The sequence below is a fragment of the Choloepus didactylus genome, chromosome 4 (genome assembly GCF_015220235.1).
Source record: "Choloepus didactylus isolate mChoDid1 chromosome 4, mChoDid1.pri, whole genome shotgun sequence".
In the NCBI taxonomy this organism is placed as follows: Eukaryota; Metazoa; Chordata; class Mammalia; order Pilosa; family Megalonychidae; genus Choloepus; species Choloepus didactylus.
The window spans coordinates 80,391,143-80,409,059 of NC_051310.1; the positions used below are offsets into that span (position 1 = coordinate 80,391,143).

The following is a 17,917-nucleotide window of genomic DNA, read 5'->3' on the forward strand; positions in this document are numbered from 1 at the left end:
TTCTAAAATGTTACTCACACTTAACTAGAAGGATTAGGTTTTCTTGGGTATTGTCCCCTCCAAATATTGAGAAGCCATTTCCTTTCAGAAACAGTCAGTAGGACACATAATAGATAAAGATTCAAAGAGAAAAAAAGGAAGAGCAATTTTGTCCATTCTGAGTTTTGTTTTTTATGATCTTAAGAGTAGGGTTCTTAGGAGAGGATTAATCTGTTGGCTCGGAAGGCATTGTGGCAGAAGTCTGGGGCATGGGTTTGTTCCAGTTTGCTAATGCTCCAGTTATGCAAAATACCATAAATGGATTGGCTTTTATAAAGGGGGTTTATTTGGTTACAGATTTATAGTCTGAAGGCCATGAAAATGTCCAAATTAAGGCATTCACGCTGTAAGTACACCCTCACGAAGGAAGGCCAACGGCGTCCAGAAAAGCTGTTAGCTGGGAAGGCACGTGGCTGGCATCTGCTGATCCCGAGTTCTGTTCCAGCTCCTCTCTCAGCTCCTGTGCATTCTTCAAAATGTTGTCTTGGAACATTTTGTCCTCTCTTAGCTTCTCCGGAGCAAACACTGGGCTAGCATCTTCTAAGTGTCAGCAAAAGTCTGCTTTCAATGGCCCTCTCCAGAATGTCTCTCTCAGCTGCTCTCCAAAATGTCACTCTTGGCTGCTCTGAGGTCCTTCTGTTTGTGAGCTCTTTTATAGGATTCCAGTGATTAAATCAAGACCCACCCTGAATGGGCGGGGTCCATATCTCCATGGAAATAATCTAATCAAAGGTATTACTCACAGTTAGGTGGCTCACATCTCCATGGGAACAGCCAATCAAGAGGCCACACCCTAATAATCAATCTGCCCCCACAAAATTGCATCAAAGAATATGAATTTTTCAGGGGGGGCATAATATATACAAACCAGCACAGAGTAGGAGCCTACAATGGCATCTGTTTACATTTGTATTGATGGAAAGTCTCTTGAATGCAAGTGACCAAAAAATTAAAAGTCTGCCTGAAACTGGCATAAATAGAAAGATCATTTATTGGCTCATACAGCTCAAAAGTCCTAGATGGTAAAACTTGCTTTAGACTTAGCCAGATCAGGGTGTTGAAACAATGTGATCAGGAGTCAGTTTCTCTCTTTTCCCACTGCTTGGTTCTGTTTTTCTCTGGATTGGCTCCATTCTTAGCCAGGCTTAGCACACATGGCAGCAGGAAGGTTGCCAGCAGCCTTGGGCTTCCCTCTTCAGCAGGAGGAAAAGAATGTCCCCTCAACCTCCAGGATTTGGGGGTTCTAGTTGGACCAAGTTGGGTGATATGCCAAAGGCATGGAAGAATCAGATTAGCTATTGGGCTGGTGGTGTGGTGTGTGGGAGCGGGGTGTCTCCAAAGAAAAACAGGAAGGGAGAATGGATGTTGGGCAGGCAAAAACAGCCGATACGCAGTACATCATGTCTTTTACTTACTAATTGTACAACCTAAGACAAGAGGTGGCATTTCTATACAGTTTCTTCACCTAAAAAAATGATATTTATGTTGATGGTGATACTAACTTCCCAGGGTTGTTTGTTCCCAGTGAAGAAATAAAACAATAGATGTGAAAAACACCACAATGCCAAGCATAGACTTGCCAACCAATAAATCTGGCTAAATCTGATTATTGATTGGTCCTATCTGCTGGAGTCAAAGGGTATTAGAGCCAGAGTAGCCTAGTTCAAACCCCGCCCCTCTATTTTCTAGCTTCAGAGGAAACAACGAGTCTGGGTTGAAACAGCTTGCCCCAGATCATACTATTAATAAGTAGGTGATCTGAGACTCAGACCTAGGATTTCAGATGCCAATACCCCAGAGTTCTGGCTTCTGGGATATCAAGTGATGCTTGTCTTCCAGAGCCTGAATGTCAGCCCTTCTTCCTCACTTGAAAGTAAAAGTAATATCTAATATTTATCTAGCTCTTATTGAGCACCGGACACCATGCTAATGGTTTTCCATGCGTAATCTCATTTAATCTTCATCATGATACTGTGAGGCATTGATATTATTATCCCTGTTTACAGTTGACGAAGCTGAGGGCAACGTGTCACAGTAAGTAGCAGAACAGGGAATTCAATCTGCAGAGTCTGACTTTGGAGCCAGTGTTCTTGTACCTTGTCCAATACTGTCTCCAGTAGATTGAGTTCACATTCCTTGGAGGCATGGAACCCAGTTGAAAATATAGTCCCCTGTGCCTTTTGTAATATTGCATGCATAATTGGCACTAATGAATTTCCGGTTGGTTGCTTAAATACGTGACTTGAAAAAAAAAAAAATAAGGCAGAATTCTGTAAGAATTCCCACCTGAGTAGCAAGCATACCTTTCATTTTCATTAGAAAATATATCCTTCCTGTTTTATAGACATTGGAACAGAATGAACTTCATATTTTGACAGCTTTCTTAGAGATTTGAGATACAATTCCATGTAATTAAGAACATAAGACCAGGGGTGTATGGATGTGGGTGGAAGGGGGTGTGGAACAGGTTGTCAATGTGGGGGAGGATGCTGAAGTGTGGGAAAGCAAAAAGCCCTGAAACGTAACTGGTGACCGTCCCCAGGGCCACTGCCACCACAGATTGATAAGCCCATGGGAAGAACCCCAAGATGCACCGGGGAACTAGTTCTTAGCAATTATTTTTTGCTCCAGTGTGCTTTATATGAGTTTATTGCCACATAGGAATAAGAGATTGATACACATTAATCTATTACCTCATTGGAATTGTATTTGTACATTTTTGTAGCTATCATGTTTTTGTATGATTATGTGTTATGATTATACATGGGTGAACGGGAGATCCAAAATTTTTATTATTTATTTCATTAAGATTACTGTCACAAAGTCAGCATTAATATTCATGAATATCTTATTTCCTGCCCAGAATGCTATCGCCCTGTATTCCATTTGTTTTTGTTTTTTATAATTACTTATAACATTATTGTATGTATGATAATGGTGAGATTTCAAAGCTGTTCAACTGAAGCTTGCTCTGTTTATTTCTAAAAAGACTGTTTTTGGAAAAACATTATCGAGTACTCAGTGTATCACACTTCTTTCCTTTTTTAAATCATGACAGGTAAATGCATTGTGATCTTATTGCCCGAGCCTGTTGGCTGGGCTGCGGTGGAGACACTCAGAGATGCTGCCCAGACATACCACCATGTGCCACTCAACAAGATGAGAGGGAGACCTCGTTGGATTCCCTGGCCACAGAGAACCAGACTCCTTTCCAGCTAAGATGAAAGAGAAACTGAGGCCTCTTTTTCTTTGTTCACAGGACTGTCACTGCAAGCAAAACAACATGCAGAAAAAGCCAAAGAAATTCTCACCAACTCCATTACACCTTCCTGTGATGACAATACAGATGTTTTCAAGTGTTCAGTGGAGCTTTTTCATACCTTGGGAAGAGCCCTAACCTCACTACAAAAGTATCCTTTTGTCTCGTAATCCTTATATTTTGTTCTCAAGGTGAAATAAAAAGTTGATAGGTGACTCGGAAAGGGTGATAGGGAGTAGGGGAGCCAAGAAAGTCTAGGATCTGGGGTCCCATAATCTAGAACCAAGTGTACAGTTCCTTGAACCCAACTCAGATTTAAGGAAGCTTCACAGAATTTGACAAAAGCAGAGAGACTTTCAAAAGAGCTGCTGCAATGTGGGAGAATTATAAAGGAAGAATGGATGGAAATTCAAGCGCAGATCAAATTGTCATTTGCACAGTAAGTTTCAAGTTCAGGACTTTGTCTGTATGATAGCTCAAGGTTCTTAACGGTAGAATCTGTCTTCAGGGAGGAGGACCTTCAGCATGGGACTTTTCCAAGCAAAGTGGCCGTTGTCCAGAAGTAAAAGGGGAACACAGTCACATCAGAGCTGCCACCACCAAGACACACATCAGTGACACCTTTCACTAAACATAGTGCTCTCATATCCACCCATGGGTCCTAGAGCTCTGATCATCATTCCCCTTTCTCTCTGCCTGCTCTCCCTGCCTCCACACCCTTCCCTCTCTCCCTCCCTTCCTTTTGTCTTCTACTGCTCCAGTCTAGAATGCTTCAATAGATTGATTTGATGATTAAGGCCTCAAAGCAGAAACATCTTAAACCTATCCAAATCCGTGATGATGAGAGGTTCTTTGTTCCTTTCCACAGTCCACATACACCATAGAAATCCAGCTGGAAGAGACATAAATACTTGAAACCTGGAGGGAAGAGAAGATGGGTCTTGTAGTTAGCACATTATCTCACCCCAAAGGCCAACCCTAAGCTAACTCCTTAGAGTATTGAGGTGACAGAGTAGGCCCACACTCTTTGGAAGGATGGATTGGGGTTGCAAGGGGAGAGAATGGATTATTCTAGAAGAGGCAGAGAATCCCAGCAAACCTACATGGCTGCCCTTAGCCAAAGCCAGAATAAATCAGTTACCTTCCTAACTACACTACACTCATAGGTTGATTCCCAAGAAAGGACTCAGAGACCCAGTAGAATCGTTTAAGAAGGGAAGCGAAGGGTCGCGATGGGAGCACACCTAAGGCTTCTGTATGAATGGAAGCTGAGAAGGACCAACTAACTAATGCTTTTCAAGATGTTTTTTTTTTTTTTTAATCATAATTCCCCCTGGTTAATTTGTTTTGTTTTGGTCTTTTTTTTTCTTTTAGTTTTTTTTTACTTTAAGTGCAGAAAGTTCGTCAGCCCATGCAAGACCTTTTTGTATGCTTTTTAAAATACAAAGCTTTTTTTTCCTCTTCATCTCTGATTTTCACTCTCATTATCATCACCACACATACAACCTTGATATGTATTTTACTTAGTCTATGTCTTTGAATATGTATCTCTGAATAGTAGTATTGTTTTATGCATTGATGCTATTTAAGTTTGTATAAATTCGTAGCCTACATCTCATTCTGTTGCTCACTTTTTCCACCCAACACAGTTTTCAGTTGTTGTACATACCTTAGTTCATGACTGCTACACAGTGCTCCATAGAATGCATGTACCTCACGTTGCTTACCTGTATCCCAGAAATGGGCATTGAGCTTGTCCCCAGTTCTCTGTTCCCACAGCAGTGCTGCTATGATCGTCCTTACACAGGTTCACTTCTGCAGCCACATGAGGATTTTTCTAGGTTTATACCCCAGGAGCAGAATTGCTTGGTCACAGGGTACACGGGTTCTTAAAAGTTCACCAAGCACCGTCAACTTGCTTTACCAATCCACCATCCCCTTGAAAAGGGGTTTCTGTTTTCTCACATTCCTAACGGTATTTGGAAATGGACCACAGTCATTCTTTCTAATGGTTACTGACCTGATGGATGTAAGGTGCCATCTAATCATTTTGAAATTCTATTTACATTTCTCTTTTTAATGAGTTTGAGTCCCTTTTCATATACTTCTTGGCCACTTGGGGTTCCCCTTCTACAAATAACCTGTTTGCATTCTTTCTCAATTTTCTTTTGGTGTCCCTGTACTTTTCTTATTGATAATCAAGGTTTTCTTGTACATTTTAAATATTAATGATGTTGCAAATATTTTCTTACATCTATTGCCCCTTTATGCATTATCGCTGTCATTAAGTTCTTAGTAGTTCATAATTTGGTTTATCAGTTACTCTTCAGTTCAGAGATTATTCAGTGATGTCTTTTTAAATTTCCAGGTATGTGGGATTTTTCAAGGTATCCTATTGTCATTGATTTCTAATTTTTTGCAGTATGGACAAAAACATAGTTGTATGATATTGACTCTCTGAAATTTGTCAAGGCTTCCTTTGTGTCCAAGACCATGGTCAATTTTTGTGGATGTTCCAAGTATGAATATGTTTGTTGTGTGTAAAGTTCAGTCTAATAAATCTGTATTAGGTTAACCTTATTTATTCTTTTATTCAGATGTGTATCTTTGCTTATTTTTTGCCAATTTGATTTATTAGTTTTTAAGATGAGTCTGTTTCGATCTCCAGTTACAATTATTGATTTATGTCTCCCTATGGTTCCTTCAGTCGTTGCTTTATAAATTCAGAGATAATGTTGTTGGGGAGCAGAGAGATCAATAGCAGCCTATTTTCTTAATTGACTGTTTTATTGATTGGTATATGTTGTCCTTCTTTGACCTTTGTATCTCTATTTTGCCTTATATTAAAATTGATACCCTAATCTCTTATTTTGGTTCACATTTTCCCATATCTTTTTCTACCCCTTTGCTTCAATCTTCAAAATTTTTGGCTTTAATTACCAATATTATGCCAGGCGGTATGGTAATTCTATGTTTAACCTTTTGAGGAAATGTCAAACTGTTTTCCACAATGGCTGTACTATTTTACATTTCCACCAGCAATGTATCAGGGGTTTCAATTTCTCAACATCCTCAATGATACTTGTAATTTTCCATTTTTTGTAAATAATAGACATCTTAGTACAAGTGAAGTGGTATCTCATTGCAGTTTTTTTTAAATTCAGTTTTATTGAGATATATGCACATACTATACAGTCATCCATGGTGTACAATCATCTGTTCACAGTACCATCATCTAGTTGTGCATTCATCACCCCAATCTATTTTTGAACATTTTTGTTACACCAGGAAGAATCAGAATAAGAATAAAAAATAAAGAACACCCAAATCATCCCCCTCATCCCACCCTATTTTTCATTTATTTTTTGTCCCCATTTTTCTACTCATCCATCCATACACTGGATAAAGGGAGTGCAATCCATAAGGTTTTCACAATCACACTGTCACCCCTTGTGATCTACATTGTTATATGATCATCTTCAAGAGTCAAGGCTACTGGGTTGGAGTTGGATAGTTTCAGGTATTTACTTCTAGCTATTCCAGTACATTAAACCCTAAAAACTGCTATCTATGTAGTGCATAAGAATGTCCACCAGAGTGACCTCTCGACTCCATTTGAAATTTCTCAGCCACTGAAGCTTTATTTCATTTCATTTCACATCCCCCTTTTGGTCAAGATGTTCTCAATCCCACAATGCCAGGTCCAGATTCATCCCTGGGAGTTATATCCTGCATTGCCAGGGAGATTTACACCCCTGGGAGTCAGGTCCCACGTAGGGGGGAGGACAGCAAGATCACCCGCCAAAGTGGCTTAGTTAGAGAGAGAGAGCCACATCTGAGCAACAAAGAGGCACTCGGGGGAGACCCTTAGGCACAATTATAAGCAGGTTTAGCCTCTCCTTTGTAGTAACAAGGTTCGTAGGGGCAAGCCCCAAGGTAGAGGGCTCGGCATGTCAAGCCTTCAGTCCCCAATGTTTGTGAGAATATCAGCAACAATCCAGGTGAGGAAGCCCAACACCTCTGCATCCTCCCCCAGCTCCTCAGGGGGAGCCCAAATATATATTTTTATTCCCCGCCCAAATTACTTTAGGATATGTTGCTATTTCACTCTAACCTCGACAGACTTACCATTATCTCACTTCCTGTTCAAAGTTCCGTGTAATTGTGGTATTTGAACAGACTTTCTGTAGAAGTTATATTGTATAGAAAATATAGATCCTACACCAAATAAACATCTCTTCCCTTGGTCTCACATGGAAGTGGAAGTTCTAACACACAGTCAGTATCAACCTTTACCCTTTGGCCCAATTTGCCCTAGTCTTAACCAGATCTGCTTCTTTCATGCCTCTAGTTGAAGTCTGGGCTCTTTTGCAGCTTTCTTTTTTTAACAGCTGCTGTGTATGCATTAATACTGACATTCATATCTGCCGAGCTCTAGCTCTGAGTTTTAGGTGTCACACAGATACCCAATGTTCCAAAGACCAATCAGGCTATACAAAAAGGGAAAAGCATCTCAAAGTTTGGAGATAGCCATTAAAATTCGGGATTAGATTTGACTGCTGTAAGAGCTTACAATCTAGGGACCATTACAATAATCATTTCCCTGTTAGGCTGTGCTCTAAGGTTCAATTCTGAGTTTACACACTGTAGTTAGTCCATATTGGTGAGGCATTATAGTGTTTGCCTTGGTTTCTGGTGTGCTTCACTCAAAATGCTGTCTACAGGATCCGTCCACCTTGTTGCATGTCTCACAACTTCACTCCTTGTAGTTGCTCGATATTCCATTGTAGGCATGCAGCACAGTTCACCATTCTGTTCCTCAGTCAGTTTACCCTTAGGCCACCTCCACCCATTGCAAATCATGAATACTGCCTCCATGAACACCAGTGTTCAAATGTCCATTCAAGTCTCTGTTCTCAGATCTTCCAAGTACATACCCCACAGTGAGGTTGCAGGACCTTATGGCCCCCATATACTTAGCTTCTTGTGGAACCACACAGTGACCTCCAGAAAGGCTACACCATTCTGCCTCCTCATCAACAGCAAATAGGTACATCCCTCTCTCCATGTTTTCTCCAGCACTTTTACCCCTATTTATATTTTTTCCTACAATTTTATATAGATATATTCACATAATGTACAATTTTCCTTGGTGTACAGTTGTTCACAGTATCATCATATAGTTGTACATTTATCACCACAGTCAGCACTTGAACATATTGATTACTATGAAAAAGGCTGTTTTTTTGGTGTGAATAATAAAAAAGGTAATAAAAAGAAAAATAAAATGTCATACAATATAATATAATAGTGAGGACAGAAAACAACTCCACTACCAAGAATCCCATATCCCTCCCTTATATCCCCCTCTCACACATTTAACTTTGGTGTATTGTCTTTGTCACATTTAATGGTAGCATATTACAATGTTACTGTTGACCATAGACTCCAGTTTGCTTTGAGTATGTTTTTTCCCAAATACCATCCCTTTTTTGAACACTCTGCATGGTTGACATTCATTTGTTCTCCCACATGTGAGAACATTTTTACATTTGTACATTTAGTAACAGTCCTTGGCCACTCCAGTTTTTGCCAAGTTATACAGTCTCAGTCTTCATCATCTATCTTTACTCTGGTGTCATATATTCCCCTGTCCCACCTCTTTCATCTTTACTCACAGACATCTTTGTTCAGTGTACTTACAATATTGTGCTACTGTCACACAGTATTATGCTATCTATTTCTGGATCTGTATAACCAATCCTGCTAAACATTCTGTAGTCCTTCAGCATCAAATGCCTGATCTCTACCCTGATTTCTATCTCCTGGTAGCCTGTGTTATCAGCTTTTAACTCTCAAAGTTTGCTCACTAATATTAGTTCATATTAGAGAGACCATATAGTATTTGTCCTTTTGTTTCTGGCTAACTTCACTCAACTTAATGTCCTCAAGTTTCATCCACATTATTATATGTTCCATGTCTTTGTTCTGTCTTACAGTTGCGTAATATTCCATCATGTGTATATACCACAGTTTGTTTATCCACTTGTCCGTTGATAGACATTAGGGCCGCTTCCGTTCTTGGCAATCGTGAATAATGCCACAGTAAACATCTGTTTACAAATGTCTGTTTGTGTCTTAACTTTCAGTTCCTTTGAGTATATACCTAGCAATGGAATAGCTGGGTCATATAGCAGATCTATACTTAGCTTCCTGAGGAACCTCCACATTGTTTTCCATCTCATTGCAGTTTGGATTTACATTTCTCTAATGGCTAATGATGTTGAACATCTTTTCATATGCTTATTGGACTTTGCATATCTTCTTTGGAGAAACGTCTACTATCTTGCTCTCTTTTTCCACTTCATTATACCAATTTTATGTTCCTTTCTCCTTTCTTGCCTTCTTTTAGATTAGTCAAATATTTTTATCATTCCATTTTCCTATTAACTTGTACACATTCTTTTATTTATTTTGTAGGTGGTTACCATAAAGTTTGCCCTTACATCCCCAACTTATAAGAGTCTAATGCACATTTTTCAGTTAACCGTTTCCTGGATGATGCAAGGAACTTCGAGTACTTTAGCTCATGTCTTTAAATCATGATATATTTTATACCACAGGCAAGCGAAGAGAGGAAGAAGACATTTGTAATATATATAACTAGCAAAGGGGTTCATGCCTAGAATCTATAAAGAACTCCTATATGTCAATACAACAAAGATAAACAACTAAATAGAAAGATGGGCAAGAGACTTTTCACGAAGAAAAAATGGCCAATAAACATATCTCAAGCTGTTCCATCTCATCAGTCATCAGAGAAATGAAAATTAAAATCGTAAGATTACTACATTTCCACTAGAATGACTAAAATTTTTTAAAAGACTGATATTAACAAGTGTTGGCAAGGATTAGTGCTGTCCTCTGTTGTCTCAGATGCTAATGCTTGAAATTAGTATAACTATGTTAGAAAACTGGCATTAGCTACTAAATTTGAGCATTTGCATGCTCTGTGACCTAGGATTATCACTCCCAAATATAGATGACCAGAAATGCATACAGATGTTCATCAGAAAGACACATCCAAGAATGTTTAAAGCAGCATTAATTGTAATCTCCATGTTGTATTGTGCTGAAGCTACCAGAATGCAATAAAACAGAAATAGGCCGGCTTTTAGCAATGGGTATTTATTAGTTTACAAGCTCACAGTTCTGAGGTTGTGAAAATGTCCAAATCAAGGCATCATCAGGTGATGCTTTTTCCCTGAAAACTGGCTGCCTGCAATGCTGATCTCATCTGGCAAGGCACATGGCTCTGTCTTCTGGTCTCTCCCTTCTCAAGATTGTGTTGCTTTCAGCTTCTGGCTCCCGTGGCTTTCTCTCTCAGCTTCTGTGTCTTTTTCTCTGTCTTTCGTCCTCTTATAAAGGACTCCAGTAAGAGGATTAAGACATACCTGGAGCACACTTCAACTGAGATAACCTAATCAAAAGGTCTCACCCACAATTGGTCTACACCCACAGGAAAGGATTAGCTTTAAGGACATGATCTTCTAGGGTCCATTCAGCTTCAAACCACAACCCTCCACAAACTGGAAACCACCCAGATGTTCACCAAAAGTAGAATAGATCAAATTATGATCTATTCCTACAAAGAAAATGATCAAACTACTTCTGCGCTTTAACATCATGGAAGACTGTCACAAATATGTTTAGTGAAAGGAGCTAGACCCCAAAGAATTCATGCTCTGAGATCCTATTAATATAGCAGGGAAGAAGATGAGGGTAGTGATTGAGAGGAGTTGCCACGGGGCCTCTGGAAAGTTAATAATTTTCTATTTCGTGATCTGGGTGGCAGTTACCCAATTGCATTTGTTTTAGATAAGTCATACAACTGCACTCTTATGACTTGGGTACCTTTCTGGATGTGTATTTTACTTCAAGTTTTGGAAGAAGATATTTTAAAATTCATACAAGTGGGGAATATTCATCTCTGCTATTTGCCCCTACCAGGCCAGACTCTCTTTCTGCCCAGAATTAGCTATTCTGTCTTGGATTGTAAGACAGGAAATAAATAAATCTGAGCCCCAAGATCTGATATTTATTGCATGCTGTTGAAGTCTGACTAATGTAAGTAGTTCTTACTGTTGAGAAGCAATGCCATAAAATAGAGTAAATGATCCTCTGCCAGAATCTGGGGCTTCCTCCCAGTGCTTTCCCCACCAGCAATACCAAACCTCGCCAGCAGATGGCGGGCCGTGCACACTTCTGTGCTGAACACCCAACAGGAATTGAACCGATCATGTGCCAAGGCTGTCCTACAAACTTACTTTTGTTTTTGCAGAGTTGTTTTAAGCTTTTCTGCCTCTTTCGATCTTGATTCTTCACACAGCTGCCTTCGCTGGAACTCTCATGTTCAAACTGCATGGTTTCCAGTCTATTACTTTACTTTGTTTCCTCGTCGAAATGTGAATATCTTGCCCAAACTAGTTCTGAAAGTAACATGGCTCTGTACGTTTCTGTGGTTAAAGCTGAATCACAAGGGCCTTTTCTTTTGCCAGGTCTTGGAGGTAGAAGCCCAGGGTAGCCTCTCACAGGGTTTCTGTTTCTCATAAAAGGGTATCTTTTTGAGCATCACCTTCACCCTTCCACGTCTCCTTTTATGGTGCCCACCGGGCCGGTGCTGTCCTCCACGGGCTGACAGATTGTGCTTCCTGGTGACTCATGCTCCGGGTCTTCCATCTCTGCTTGTGGCCTCGAGCATCTTCCTCTCTGTCTCTCCTCCGTCCCAATAGCTATTTCACCCAATTATTGCTTATTAACTTTGGAAAGTGAATTCAAGTCATCTAGTCCAGAAAGACACTAGTGAAAATGGGAAAACTTTTCCCAGTGTTAAGAATTATTTTCTATCCTGGTTACCAATATAAAGAGACAAATAGTCATCTTTATATACGCAGGTGTACAACCATTTCACACTTATACACACACATGTACACACATGCACGTGCACACCCCTTTCCACCTTTTAAAATGACCTTTCTGCATGGCACTGTGGGGGTAACCTACAGAGACTCCTGCTCCAGAACATTCGACTTGTTCCTGGCTTCCTCTGGGTCGGATGTGTTGTCTCTGGCTTCTTCCACAGCCTGCCCAGTGAATGTGTTTCCCAGCATTGCTTTGTTGAAGTAGCTCTCAAGGGTGTCTATAAGAAGCAAATACTTTTCTTTCCTCAGAGTTGCATCAATAGGACACTCCTAAGAATTGCAAAGTGATGTAGTTAACAGTGTGTGGTTCAAATCTGGGTTCAAGCCAAACTTCCCAGCTGTAGGAATTTGGGCCTTCCTCTCCTCTTCTGTTAAAGTGGGAATGATAGTCCTCGGACGGTTGCTGTGAAGATGAAACAGATACCAAATTGGGGGAAAAAAAGATAGCTATTTTTATTTAATTGAGCATTTTCTTTTCTGCAGTTTCTTCAGAAATGATTTCATTTTAAAGCCAATTACAGTTCTGTGTATTAAGACTGCCCCTGGCATGCAGTATTCTTTGATGTATTTTCTTTCCTGTGACCTGGAAAAGCTAAGCTTTGTTGTCTTTGCTCTCATAAAACCTGCCTAAGCTACTGCCAGGGAATCTTATTTGCTTATTTAAGTTTGATTTTGTTTCTTTGTCTCGGTCTCTCTTGATTCATTGAAAATGATTTTACCACCAAGTTTCCAAAGAGGAAAGGGAATGGGAGAGGCTTCTCCCTTAGCCAGTACTTTCCTGGGAAGGAATAGAAGACAATGGGGATAAAGAGGGTAAGGTTGGAATTCTACCTAGTTCCGTAATGCTTCCCAGTGGCTTTTAGTAATAGCCTTTGCTTTTAGTTCCCACAGTTCCCCCTGAATTGCCCCAGTTAATAAGTCCCAAATCTAACTTTTGCTTTCAGGACTCAGTATTTTTTTTTTTTTTTTTTTAGTTTGCTCCATTCCTTGGGAATGTCCTGCTCATCTCTCCAAAAGAGGTGTTTATCTTCTCAGCTCCTCACCATAGAGTTCTATGTACCTGGAATGCTTTAGACTTATTTAAAAAGAAGGAAATTGTTTGTTTGCTTTGCTACCATTATTCCCAATCCTATATTTCTGTGTGATTGAAGAGATGTTTTTGGCTCACACAAAGTCTAATTAAAAAAATAAAAAACTCCTATTTTTTGGATATGGGGAAGCAGAAACCCATCTTGACACAGATGACTTTCATATATTTTATCTTCTTTCTATTTCTTGAAACCCCTAAAGCTTTAATATTTTATAGCACTGCATTTTTGCCTTTCCTTTTCTGACACTGTGTCCTTGAAACACACATTTTCCTTAAATACCTGCAAACAATATTAAAAGCAACAATAATAGCTAACAATTATTGACCACTTGTGTCCATCTCTTTGCTAAATGCTTTACAGGTTTCATCTCATGTAATCCTCAGTCCTCTCTGCAAGGTGGATATTCTTCGTATCCCCATTTTCAGATGAAGCAAATGAGGCCAAGAGAAGTGAGGTCACACCCCACAGTCATATAGCTGGGAAGGAGCAGAGCAGAGCCAGGGCTTAACCCAGGTCTATCAAACTTTAGGGTCCCAGCACTTAACCACAGCATGGATCAGATTCACTAGTGAAGAAAGGAAAATGCACAGTGCAGTCTCCAGAGCAAAGCCATTACCTGCAGGTGCCCACATGGTTGAGTGGGATCCAGATGCAAATCTCGTGTCACGAAGATTCAAGAAAATCTCGCTTGTCTCGTTTCAGGATGAGTTTCTCATCAGATTCCAATCATCAATAAAATTTCCACAAAGCTCAACATTCTTGCCAAATTCTCTGTTGCCTTAGTAATGCCAGAGGAGATTGCATTTGCTTGTTGCATGTTAAAACAAATCTCCATCCCCGTGAGATCTTTTGAGGCTCATCTAAGATGAGATAATGTCTCATCACATACCTTGTAAAATTACTGTGGATATATTTTCATTCAACAAAATATGCCATGATTTAAATTGTGGTCCTGCCAGATTAACATACTGCCACATTCTGTTGTTCAAATTTCTCCATCTTTTCAGCTGTCTAGTGTGTTTCTTAAAGCTACCCAAGCACATTATGGACATACCAGATAGTACATCCTCAGAGCATCCCTGGAAGGTAGGTAGAAATGGAAAGGAAAAAATATTGCTATCCCAAACATTACATATGAGAAACTGGAAACAGACAAGATTACCTGAAATTGACTGATGCTTTAAATGAGTTGGAGATGGAGGTAAAACTATAATTTAGCCATTTCTTGATATAGTACTCTCTCAATGGCTTTTTTATTAAATATAGTGTGGAACTAAAGTAATTTTATTTTCCTTTTTGTCTTTTATGTGAATAGTGTACTCTCAGTGAACTTCAGAAGGCTCATCGCAGGTTGCATTTGCTTGATAGCCTCCATTTCAGGCTGTGTTAGTGCCAGGATCCTGTATTAGTATAAAATAGCCAACTTCAAAGGGTGAAGAATAGGATGTATTTCATTCTTTGGATACACCAAACAATAGAGTGCTGTATTTGTCCATCTTTTTAATGAAATATTTCAGACATATAAAAATATAGATAGTGCTATACAAATAGTCTTGGACCCAATACCCAGCTTACAAAATAGAAGATTTCGGATAAATGGAAGACCTTAATGCGTTCTTCCCAATCCTGTTTTCTTCCTTCCCACAGCAGAGGTAATTATAATGCTGAATTTAGTGTTTCTCATTTCTCTAATTGTTTTTATACCTTTACTGTATACATATATGCTCATAAATAATCTATAGTATTATTTTTTCTTATTTTAAAATTTCTATGTGTGTTTTCTTGCATAGCTTACTTTTTCCCATAACATTTGTATTTCTGAGATTTATCCATGTTAACTGATGCATGTAGCACTAACTCTGCATTTTATACCTTCATATAGTGTTTAATTGTCAGACTTTGCCCTAATTTATCCATTCTCCTGAGGGTGAATGTGTAAATTGCTTCCAACTTTTCACTATTACAGGTAATATTTCTATGATCATTCTTGTACGTGACTCTTTGGGCACGTGTGCAAGATTCTCTCTAAGGTACACGCCCAGGAGTGGAATTTCTCACTTGAAAAGCATCCTTATCTTCAACTTTACCTGATATACCAAGCTGCTTTCCACCAACTGATACTCCCATCAGTAGGTTATGTCCGTTCCTATTACTTCACATCTTTTCCAATCATACGGTTGCAAGAATACATCTCATGGTTTCAATTGCTTTTCCCTGATTGTTAGTGAGGTGGAGAATATTTTCTTATGTTTGCCAGACATTTGGAATTTCCACTCTGTGAATTGTCTGTTCACATCTTTTTCTCACTTTCCTATTGGGCTGTTGGCTTTTTTCTTATTAATTTGTGGACATTATATTTCTGGCTATAAATTATTTGTGGTTACATGCTTCAAATTTGTAGCTTGCCGTTTCCCTTTCTTAAGGCTGACTCTTCTAGCACAGGCTAAATATATCCTTTTTTTCTGCTCTGATTTGTTCTTTTTTGTGTCTCATTTAAGAAATCCTTCCTTACGCAATTTCATGGAGTTACTTTTTCTTCTTATTTTCTCTAAAACCTCAAAGTTTTGCTTTTTAACTTTAGGCCTTTAATCCTCTTGGAATTTTGTGTATATGGTGTGAGGAATCTAATTCCCCCACCCCTCTTGGGATAACCCAGGTACAGAGGTAGTCGTTTTACCTACAGATGAAGGACTCAAAGTCTGAAGAATTCAGCAGGATTTTAAATGTGGGGCCAATAATAGGCTGACAAAAATCTTTTGAATTTAGAAAGTTCAGAAATGGCAACAGGTCACCTTACCCAGGTGGATGCTTTATGGGTGACTGCATCCCTTTGGACTGGGCACCCCACTAAGTTCAGCCTGCTAGGTGTCACTGCTTCCATGGGGACTGTGCTGTCATTTGAGACATTCTTGTAGCAGGAAAAAGGATAAAACTATGGCCAGCCAACACCACATGTTTGTTCTTGCAGAATCTACCTCCTTCCAGTTTTCCTTTTCAGAAAATATTCAAATTAAATTCCAAGGCAGAGAAGTAAAGGAAAGTTAACTACTTGGATTGAGCAAAATGTGATTTAAAAAAGAAAAAAAAGAAAAAAAAAAGGTTTGATGTTCCCATTTCTGAGTAGCTGTCCTGGGTGAGTGTACCCAACATTCGTCTACACTGTTGCCCATGGAAGAAAAATCTTTAGGTATGGAATCTGCCAGCAAGAGGTTCTTAAAAGGTTTCTTTTATAACATCTTTTATAAAATTTCAACAAGTTCTCCATCCCTTAATTAGATGAATAGTCTCTAATAGTTTGCTACCAAGTCAATGTGAAAACATGTTCCTTTCTTGAAGTTTTTTTTTTCCTGAAATTTATTCTGGAATCTGTGAAAATTAAGGTATGAACTGAAGCTTCTAAGTCATCTCTAAGCCAATAGGATTGCAGGTTGTCCCTTCCTTCCTTCTTTTCTTTCCTCCCTCCCTCCCTCACCTCATCCTCCCTCCTTCCATCAGACAGTTGGCACTCACTGTTTGCCAGATTCTGTGGAAGATGCTGGCAATGCAAAGGTAAATGAGGCAGACTTGGTCCTTGTCTTCAAAGAACCCTAGCACTAAAGGGGATGGTGATAGGTCAACAGGCAGGGTTATAATACGGTATGAGGGATGTTTTGAGATCAGGAGAGTTCACACTTCTGTGGGAGCACAATGCAGAGGCATCTAACCCTGCATGGTATGTCAGGGAACAGGGGCGGGTCTGACTAAGGAAGCAAGGTGCCTAGGGTGCAAAATTTAAATAGGAGTTTAAGTTTGGGTAAGTATTATTGGTTTGAAGAGTCAATCAAAGGAAAAACATTCTGGGTTTATCACTGATTTCTGGACTCTTCCACATCTGTGTTCTCCAGGGGTGTTGCTCGAAGCATATCATATCATTAAACTAACAGAGTAATTGATTTAATAGAATACTCCATTAAAAGGCTGTTTTATATGGCTTTTCCCTTCATGATTTCCTGATTTCTTACCAAGATCATATTTTTCATAGACCTAGGCTTTTTGCAGGAGTCCCAGGCCCGATTCTTTATCAGGAGACATGCCCACCAGCTCTGGAAGGTTAGAGACCAAGCTCTGGAAGATTAGAGACCCCAGCTCCTGGCAACCACTGATCTACTGTCCATCTCTATAGATTTACCAGTTATGGACATTTTACACAAATGGAATCATACAATATGTGACCTTTTGTGACTGGTTCCTCTCACTTAGTATAATGTTTTCAAGGTTCATCCATGTTGTAGCATGTATCAGCACTTTATTCCTTTTTTTTTTAAGAAATTTTTTATTGTGGTAACATATGTATAACTCAAAATTTCCCTTTTTTAACCACTTTCAAGTGTAAAATTCATTGGTATTACTTACATTCCTAATATTGTGCTACCATCACCAACATCCATTACCTAAATATTTTTATTACTTTCAACAAAAACTCTACACCTTTAAGCCATAATTCCTGGCCCCTGGTAACCTTTAATCTACTATCTGTCTCAATGAATTTGCTTATTCTAGGTATTTCA

At 39.3% G+C, this 17,917-nt stretch overlaps 1 protein-coding gene across 3 annotated transcripts in view; it reads left to right on the forward strand.

The window, feature by feature from the left end:
* The window catches only part of TTC23 (tetratricopeptide repeat domain 23), a 100,286-nt gene that overhangs the window by 18,067 nt on the left and 64,302 nt on the right, over positions 1 to 17,917 (forward strand). For all 3 annotated transcript variants that reach the window (XM_037832927.1, XM_037832928.1, XM_037832929.1), the window contains exons 4-5: positions 3,299 to 3,449; positions 3,612 to 3,737. In XM_037832927.1, coding sequence (XP_037688855.1) covers positions 3,299 to 3,449; positions 3,612 to 3,737 — 277 coding nt within the window. The remainder of the gene's footprint in view (positions 1 to 3,298; positions 3,450 to 3,611; positions 3,738 to 17,917) is intronic.